Genomic DNA, 9,841 nt, shown 5'->3' with positions numbered 1-9,841 from the left:
CTTTGAGTTGGGCTCTCAAATCTCTGGTGCTGAGGCCACTGAGGTGGTTAAAAAGCTCCTCTGTGACAAGGCCCCAGGGGTGGATGAGATCCGCCTGGAGTTCCTTAAGGCTCTGGATGCTGTGGGGCTGTGTTGGCTGCAATATCACGTGGACATCGGGGGCAGTTCCACTGGACTGGCAGATTGGGGTGGTGGTTCCCTTATTTTAAAAGGGAGACCGCAGGGTGTGTTCCAACTACAGGGGATCACACTCCTGAACATTCATGGTAAGGTCTATTCAGGGGTTCTGGAGAGGAGGGTCCATCGGATTGTTGAACCTCAAATTCAGGAGGAGCAATGTGGTTTTCGTCCTGACCGTGGAACACTGGACCAGCTCTATACCCTTAGGAGGGTCCTGGAGGGTGCGTCAGAATTTGCCCAACCAATTTACATGTGTTTTGTGGATTTGGAGAAGGTGTTTGACCACGTCCCTCTGGGGGCCCTGTGGGGGGTACTCCGGGAGTATGGGGTACCAGGCCCTCTGATACGGGCTCTTAGGTCCCTGTATGACTGGTGTCAGAGCTTGGTCCGCATTGCTGGCAGTAAGTCAGGCTCGTTCCCAGTAAGAGTTGGACTCCGCCAAGGCTGCCCTTTGTCACCGATTCTGTTCATAACCTTTATGGAAAGGATTTCTAGGCGCAGCCAAGGTGTGGAGGGCATCCGTTTTGGTGGCCTGAGGATCAGTTCTCAGCTTTTTGCAGATGATGTGGTGCTGTTGGCTTCATCAGAACGTGATCTTCAGCTTTTGCTGGAGCGGTTCGCAGCCGAGTGTGAAGCAGCTGGGATGAGAATCATCTCCTCTAAATCTGAGACCATGGTCTTGATTTGGAAATGGGTAGAATGCCTTCTTTGCCTCAGGGATGAGGTCCTACCCCAAATGGAGGAGTTTAAGTATCTCGGGGTCTTGCTCACGAGTGAGGGAAAACTGGAGCGTGAGATCGATAGGCGGATTGGTGCTGCATCTGCAGTGATGCGGGCGTTGTACCAGTCTGTCGTAGTGAAGAGAGAGCTGAGTCAGAAGGCGAAGCTCTCCATTTACTGGTCAATCTACGTTCCTACCCTCACCTATGGTCACGAGCTTTGGGTAGTGACTGAAAGAATGAGATCGCGGATAAAAGCGGCCGAAATGAGTTTTCTCCACAGAGTGGCTGGGCTCTCCCTTAGAGACAGGGTGAGAAGCTCTGTCATTCGGGAGGGGCTCGAAGTAGACCCGCTGCTCCTCCACATGGAGAGGAGCCAGTTGAGGTGGCTCGGGCATCTGGTCAGGATGCCTCCTTGACGCCTCCCTGATGAGGTTTTCCGGGCATGTCCAACTGGGAGGAGGCCTAAAGGTAGACCCAGGACACGTTGGAGGGACTATGTCTCTCACCTGGCCAGGGAACGCCTTGGGATTCCCCCGGAGGAGCTGGCCCAAGTGGCTGGGGAGAGGGATGTCTGGGCCTCTCGACTTAGGCTACTGTCCCTGCGACCTGACTCCAGATAAGCGGGTGAAAATGGATGGATGGATGGGTGTTATAGTAACCTGAATGGTACTACAGAAATATCTAGTAATATGACATTTACAGTAACATATTGTGTACTTTAGGACATGAAAGCAATGGTTAGGAATGGCTCCCTTTGTTTCAAAGTTAAACATCAAAACAGACAACACTGTCAAACAGGTTTTTCTTAATATCAAAATTGAGTATAATCATGTGGGGGGCTAAGACCATTACTTGGTCTGAGTTTGGCTTCAATGGGGTCAAAGGTCACCACAATGTGCAAAAAATCCCCTTTATGAAATTTTAAATGACAAAATGTAGGGAAAATGAATAACTTCCAAACCTTTTGACCTAAGGAGCTGAAATTTTAATGTCTAGATTGTGGTGCTCGAGCCATACACTGTGCAAATTTTTAGACTCGCAGCACCTTGGGAAGTGTCAAAAGTCACAGAGGTCAGCCATTGAAGTGGCCTTTTGGCCTGCTTTTGTCTAACAACTCAACTCAACTCATGCGTTGAGATTTAAACATGAAATCTGAGTATGTTGATAATCAAACGGACTTTACCCGCATATCTCGGTGCAGTTATGATGGGACCTCTGGGGGTCTACTTGGCCTTCCAAAGTTCTTTCAGAGTTGTGTTTTGGGGTGATTGATAGGGTCTCTTCACAAGCCAACAGGCAAAGCTTCAAACAATTTGAAAAACTGACTTTTAACTCTATGGGTTAGCTGATGCCGTTACGTCTAGGCTTTTATATGCTGTTATGTTTTTATTGTTTGTTTCTTAAACTTTTTACTGGTTTTAAATGTTTTTATTTTTATTGTACAGCACTTTGGTGGCATGTTTCATGCCTGTAAGGAGCTTTCTAAATAAAGGTGATTGACTGATTGATCGATAAGATTATTCTAAAGTGACCCCTTGGGGATCATCTGACCTGAGTCTGGGGTCAAAGGTTGCTGCGTGGCAGCCAAAATGTATTTCTTTGAAATTTGAATTTAGAAAATGGTGGGAAAATGAATAACTTTAAAACTGACCTATGAGGCTGAAATTTGTGTAGAATAGAATAGAATAGAATAGAATAGAATAATCCTTATGTCCCACAATATGGATATTGAGTCATAGCAGCTAGTTTGTAAAGTAAATGTTTTGCTCCAAGTTAAATATTCAGATTACAAACTAAATACGTTGGTGTGACCTAATTATTTAATTTGTAAAATAAACATTTAAGTCTAAATTAAACATTTGGCTTGTAATATTATTATTTAGTTGGAAACTTTAACATTTATAAATGTATGAATAATCATGGTGAAAATATTACTTAGAAAAATGAACCACCTATTTTTTACCTTCTTCTAGTTTAACTTAATTGCTGCAAAAATTATGTTTGATTTTAAATGGCACCACACAGATGTGCAGAAATAAAAATTATTAATACGTTAAACTATTATTCACAGCATTTTAACCTATTAAAATTTTAATTATATTTCAGTTGATTGCATTTTGCTGCTTCCACCAAGTCTCAGAATTAGTTTTCTGAATTATACCGTACCAAATATAATTTTTTCTACAGTCTTTGTATTAAACCCAGTTACTAGGAACTACTTTTTCTTCTGCCTTCCACAGTACAACTCATTAACTATTCAGGAAAACGGTCAGATCAGATAGATAATAATATTAACTGCATTTTGCGATGTAGGTGATGACTAACATGCAGTTACTGTGTTATTTATAAATGGTGTATTTTACTGGTAATTCATCTCGAGTCCCAGTATTCATGCGCTCATGCCCGGGAAAGCACCTGGCTCACGTGATCACGGTTCACAAGCTGTAGCCAGCGACGCTGGGCTGCTCATTGGTCCAGCCGACAATTGCGCGGCAGTCTTTGGCGGTGTTCTAACCGGTTCTAACCGAACAGCGGCAAGAAAGAAAAAGAACAGGAGGAAAGAACTTCAGCTGCAGGAATAAAGGGATTCGCAACGTTCTCCAGTCTGCTGCAGGACGACGAAGACTGTTTTCTCGACGTGGATGCGTGGAGCATCATTGCATGTAAGTGTCCTTTCTCTTTACTGACTTTTAGTCAAACATTGCTTGCTCAGACTAGTCACCGATACTTGAGAAAGGATAAGTTTGAGTTAACTGCCGTTCTGGTTCAAAATGTCTTACACGTGTACTGTTTGTAAATTCAAAGCTGTGTCAACTCCCGCATTTATTCGACATGTTAAAATGCACAGAAATGTCGCTAACATTAGATTTCACTGTGGCTATGCAAATTGTCCTTCTGCTTTTTCAACGGTAATTGCTCTTCAAAAGCATATGTACAGAGTTCATACGACCACAGTTAAATCAAGGGCGCAAACGCAAGGACATGCTTTGGCTTTCATGCAAATTTGAGGGGTGTACCTTTGTGTCAGACCATTCAGTGTGTTACAGGTAAAAGACATGGACTCCATTGAGCATGCAATACAGAGCGTGCTACCACAGCTACAGAGGGAGAAGGTGGAAGCAGTGATTCACGAGTTTGAAACCACATTGGGTGTGGAAGGGCCAGATGATCTTCAGTTTATCAAAGAGGCAGACATCAGTCACCTACTATCGCCCATTCAGTGCAGAAGATTGATTAATTCTTTCAAAAGTCGTAAGCTGTCTCAATTAGCCTACATGTTTATGTTCACTGCTATTGTATTTTGATGATAATGACTATTAAGATGAAAAATGTTAGAATGAAACAAAATTAACCATTATGTTTTTTGTGCCTATGTCAATTTGTTATGCAGATCCAAAAAGTCCTCAGCCTATCACCTCCTCACCCGTTTCTTCCCCCTCTAGCTCATTTTCAAATGAGCCTTGCACCAGTCCATTAACCAGTCCACAAGGACACAGCAAATGGGTAGACGGTTTTCAGGTGCAATGGGACAAAATGAGGCCCGCTCTCCAAAGAGCCATTGATGATGGTAATCGTCCAGAGCCAGGGGATCGCAGACACATGGTGAAAGTCATTGTTGATTCCATGAGAGAACACTGCTTGAACCCGACACGAAAAGACTGCACAACAGTAGCAAAAGCTATAACTCAGATGTATCCTGGCAGCTTTTTAGATAAAACAGATGAGGGAGAAAGTATTGGATGTGGATACTTCACTTTACTGCAGCAGCTGAAAACCAGAGTTGAATATGTCAACAGAGACAACACACTCTCCCGCCTGAGGAGGCCCAGAAGGTCAGACACAAGTGATGATGACCAGCCGCCACCACCTGCCAAATGTGCTAAAATCGACAGTTATGGTTGTATTAACTGGCAGCCACAGGAGTATCCAGAGGGGGAAACGGCTCAATCACTAGAAGAAAAGAGGAAAGAAATGATAGATATTTTTACTCAAGATGGACCAAAGGCAGCTGAGAGAGGAAGGGTAAAGGAACTTATGACAAATACATATTCAAAACAGCGAGAAGACATCAATGCTGACCCATCTCCCAGCATTCTGGACATAAGTAAACGGTGGCCATTTCTCCTGTCTTGGAAGCTCTTACTTTCCCACTTCACTACCCTGACTGGTGTTGACCTGTACACCAGACTGAAGGATGACATGGATAAAAAGGGGTAGCCTACAGCATGAGCCCTCTGGTCACATCCAAGCATTAGGTCATAGATTGTGAGAATAATTCTAATAATATAGCCAGTAGGGATGTGGATCTTACAAAAACTCATGATTAAAGTCTATTCCAATTTTTGACAAAAACATCTGGCTTTTAACTTTTATTAGCTGATGATAAAGTATCTCTTACGCACAAGTTATTAAATTGTGCGCACGAGAAAATTACTGGTGTGCACAAGATTTTTGTTGCTCATGTCCCCTTATGGGCTCCATATGTTTACGCTACTTTTGACAAATAAAGACCAAACCCATCTTCATAGATGTAGTGACCAGTATCAGAACCTCACCTTAAGTTAGCTGTTTTGCCAGTCAAATGCAGAGAAGGCGTTCATGAATGAAACGACGCGTGGATTTATATCCGTTGTCTTTCTCTTCACAGTTCTGCCAGTTTTTCTGCTCGTCTGGACCTTGGCTGTGCACTTGATGGAATTTGGATTGATCCTCACAAGGAACCTAATAGAAATGAAAATATAGGTTAATATAACTTATGGACAGTTTGGTGAGCACATCATCATAACAAAAGTCCTCTCAGAACAGATCAAAAAGCTTATAGAAATCAACTTGAAAGGATAAGAAATTTAAAGCTGCTATCTTTAATCTGCAAAATAAGTAATCTAACAGATTTTTTTCATGCCTATTAACATTTTAACACAACATTCTTAGAAATATTTTGTGGAGATTAAAGAAAAACATAAATAATTAAGTGGTTCTTTTGTCTAAACTTCAGCCAAAAACATGGATTGGTCCAAAACCAATGATTAAGCAATCCCACCCGACAAACAGACTTCTGCATGTACGTGGCTCCATGACTCATTATGCTTGTAGCACATTTTGCAGCAGAACATCACCGCACTTCCTCAGTGGGGCATGGCCTAGGAGTGCTACTTGATGGGAGGGGTGAGAGTTCTGAGTGAGTAAGCTAGTTTATTTTGCAGATTACGAATAGCAGCTTTAGAGTCAAGGTGCAGCTAAAACATAGTAATGATTTTGGCGCCTATTGGATATTTAGACTTACAGCGTTTATTGTCCTGAATGAACATATTTGTATGAGCAAATGATTTTAGTTATTGTCCGACTGTTCTAATTTTAAATTACTATTCTTTCAGCACTATGAAGAGTTCTAAGATTTTTCTAAATATTTGTAAATAAACTTTAATTGAATTGTAGCTCAAAATTAAGTTAGAATGTTATTAGCAATACCTCTGAACGAATTCCAGTGTTGTGACTGCTTCCACCTGATATTCTATGTTGAATACATAGAAACTGGCAAACAGGACAGCCAAGGCAGTTGTAAAATCCGGTATGGGAGGTAAAAGTGGGATTACAACTCTGCCCTCTATGGATAGCATCCACTTGTTCGCAGACCACATAGTGTCTCCTGCAATAATCAAACATAAAACAACAATTGAATTACAAATAAGTAATGTCTGATACATAGTTCACATCAGACACAGGTGATGCTAAGCATCGTGGAACAAAGAGCGCTTCTATTCGGCGCCCTTGTTGACTTATGGTGTCGTTCACAGCAGCTGCGAAGCACTGGGAAGGCTCACGCCATGTGGCAATTGTTTTGGCGTGTGCTCTATTTTTTATGAAAGGGAGCTGCATCAGTTCTGACAGGAATTCAAAGACAGAAGAGGCAGGCCATGAAATTTAACAAAATAAAGCTAGTTTTCAAACAAAACACCGATTGATAAATGCGATCATATTTGTGTATCTAAACAGACTAGAGATGAAAATTAAACACACCCATTCCCGCAGTGTAGGCTGAACTATGGGGAGGGGGAGAATCTGTTTTGCTTAGATAAACAAATACGTTTAATTCAAAGATAAATATATACAGTAGCATTGTTTCATACCAAAAACACCAAGTTATTTACGAACCCAATTTTAAAGGAATTGGTCTAATTACACAAGAGCTGAGCAGGATCGGCGCAGTTTCCGAAGATATAAATAGGTAGGGTGTGTGCGTGTGCACACACACAGAACAGCAAAGGCACGTGGGGTGTTTTTAAACAGGAAAAGAGCAGTAAATGGGGACTAGTACCTGGTAAACATAGTTAAAAAAAGAAATGCAACAGCTGAGCAGAAGCGCTTGTTGATTGCGACGGAAAACTTTGTGCCTGATGTGAACAGAGGAAAAGCAGGCAGCACACGAATTTCGTGAGCGATCTGCTTCGCAAACCCTCTTTCCTGGCAAAGTGTTGCTGTGGCTGAGTGGGCAGGAGGTTGGCTGGGGATGATCATTGTCTCGTCCCCAGCCAACCAAGTCAGTGTTGGAATGTTCTCACTGGGCACTGCAGTAATGACACTTCCTCACTAGTCTTAATGTCAACTTAGGATTTATTTTTCTCTATATCTGCTTTTACTAAATGACAGTTTTACCAAGTGCGATGAGCCTTGGGGAGCTTGGGAGGACGAACTGTTCCTCTGCATCAGCAGGAGTTGTTGTAACCTGATGAATTGAGATGAACAAAATGCACAATTAAACTTTTTACAAAATAAATAAATAAAAACACAGTAAACAGTGTTTAACACAGCTTAACAGACTCCTTTTTAAGTTTTACAATTGGCAAATGTAGAAGACAGTCCCTGGTATATGCACTGAGGCTCAGAGAGAACAGGACAAAATGCAAAATGCAACAACTAGGGATGCTTTGATCACATTATTTTGCTCTCGATCTAATACTCCAGCAAAGCATTAGAATAAGTAAGAAAAAGGAAAAACACATCTAAGTTGTCTTTTAATTAGGCCCGGGCAGCAAAGCGCTGTAAAGGCCTCTTGGATTTCTAGTGTTTACAGTGTTTCCCCTAGGAATTTTTCCAGCTGTGGTGGTGGTGTTGTTGGCGGGGGGGGGGGGGGGGGGGGGGTTATGACACGTCTCACCTTTATGTTAATATTGTTTTATTTGATGCACTCCACTTTGAACTGCACCAATCCAGCGACTGCTGCATTGTAATAACTAGTATTAAAGGTGAGTACACCAATATTTGCACAATAATAATTTCTGTTTTAAACTCTCAGTGACACACTTTGCAGGGGGGATTTGGCATTTAATTTTTCTTGGCATCTGGAAAAACGTTTTCTTTTGCCCCCTTTATTTGACTCTCTGCCCCCTTTATTTTGGTCCAAGATCATTACTGGGCTGGCCCTGTTAAACACGTTCTACACCCCTGCTTAGTAGACTTAATGAAGTATTTTTAAGCCAGTATAAAAAGGACTGAAACACAAATTTACATATTTGGCATTATTGACCAATATCTTTGATTTAATTTATTTGTTAAGAACATCAAGATGCATTACAGTGAACATTATAATAAGCTGGGCGGACACTGTGCGGCTTTTTCACTCGTAACACAGCTTCAGCTCAAACTGTACGACTTCAGCGCAGGGCAGATCTCACGAGTCATGTGCTCACTGTACGTCTGGTAGCAACACGTCGGACCTAAAATAAGCTAAAAATAGCAGTTTTTACACAACACGTCAGACTTTTTTGTCTTGTTTTGTCTGTTGTCCTTCGGGAGTGCTGCAGGAGGACACACGGGGATTTATGGGGGTTGGATGAGGAAACGAAATAAAGAAAGTAAATCTGTGTTTTGTGATCAGTTTAATTTGACATGAACACGACAAACATGCTTTCTTGATAATCTTTGTGAGTAAAAAAACATGTAGAAATAAAAACGAACAGCGTGTGTTATTAGGGAAATAGCGGGTGAGCGGAGTTGATGCAGGATTGCGAATGCGCCGTGAGCGGTTCTGATACTTTTTGGGTCGCAGCTGCTCGCAGCGCCGCTTCAACCCTCATGAGGAACGAGATAAATATTAAACACTCCGGAAGTCCGTGCGAGCTCACGATTGCTGATCGGTAGCTGGTCACGTGGTGTTAATCGCCTCTCGTAACCCCCTGTACACTACACGACGCTCAGCGCAAAACTCGCCCCGATCTTGTGGATTCTCGCACGAGTGGAAAATCTGATAAAAAAAGTGAAAAAGTCACACAGTGTCCGCCCGGCTTTACTGTCTGTGTGTGTGCGTTGATGCCTGGACCGAGCTGACGGAGCTCCCGGCTGCAGTTTTGTGTGTAGGGAGGGGCGGGCGCTCTATCTGACTGGCCAATCACAGAGCGTGAAGACAGTCAGTTACCCAATGAGGATTTCATTCAGCACGATTACGGATATTTTCGAGTTTTACACTCGTTTCTTGCTCGTATTCGTCAAAAATGCTTTATCCGTACGCTCATAGCTGTAACCACCCTGCCCTGCCTCCTCCTCCTTGCTACCTGCCGGCTGTGATCACAAGCAACAACACAGTAGTTCCCGCTGCTTCTTCGGGAAACCGCGCAAAAAAAAAAAAAAAAAACATCAATAAAACTTGGGATGTTGTAGGCGTGGCGGTGGGATTTCAGCCGTGGCGGCCCTCCACGGCTACGCCTATGTAAGGGAAACCCTGGTTTATTAAGGGTTCGACCCACAGGAGGCGACATGCAGGAGCGGTCAGCGGCAAAAGAGCAACGTGCTCTGTTCCAGTACGTATCGCAAATTTTCCGTTGTTTCGACTGACCGTCAATTTGGAGGGAATTTAAAGCAGTTCATAGTTAAAAGGCAGCAGTTATGAAGTCTTGCAAGGTTTTGCTCAAGTTAAGTAAAAAAAAAACAATCCATTTATTTGC

The 9,841-nt window shown here is 42.6% G+C and overlaps 1 protein-coding gene across 1 annotated transcript; it reads left to right on the top strand.

The window, feature by feature from the left end:
• Window positions 1-3,929: 3,929 nt before the first annotated feature.
• Window positions 3,930-5,940, top strand: LOC139064422 (uncharacterized). The gene is made up of 2 exons (XM_070547765.1): window positions 3,930-4,154; window positions 4,294-5,940. Exons 1-2 carry the CDS (start codon window positions 3,959-3,961, stop codon window positions 5,118-5,120), a joined length of 1,023 nt encoding a protein of 340 aa, XP_070403866.1. The 5' UTR covers window positions 3,930-3,958; the 3' UTR covers window positions 5,121-5,940.
• The last annotated feature ends 3,901 nt before the right edge of the window (window positions 5,941-9,841 follow it).

The sequence above is a fragment of the Nothobranchius furzeri genome, unplaced genomic scaffold (genome assembly GCF_043380555.1).
Source record: "Nothobranchius furzeri strain GRZ-AD unplaced genomic scaffold, NfurGRZ-RIMD1 Scf026, whole genome shotgun sequence".
NCBI lineage: Eukaryota > Metazoa > Chordata > Actinopteri > Cyprinodontiformes > Nothobranchiidae > Nothobranchius > Nothobranchius furzeri.
This window is presented reverse-complemented; position numbering and strand designations above follow the sequence as displayed.

What these genes read in the sequence shown, in the direction of transcription:
- LOC139064422 (XM_070547765.1), top strand. Translation starts at nt 3,959, where the DNA reads ATGGACTCCATTGAGCATGCAATACAGAGCGTGCTACCACAGCTACAG. An exon ending in GATTAATTCTTTCAAAAGTC is followed by an intron (nt 4,155 to 4,293) that starts GTAAGCTGTCTC and finishes TTTGTTATGCAG; the next exon opens with ATCCAAAAAGTCCTCAGCCT.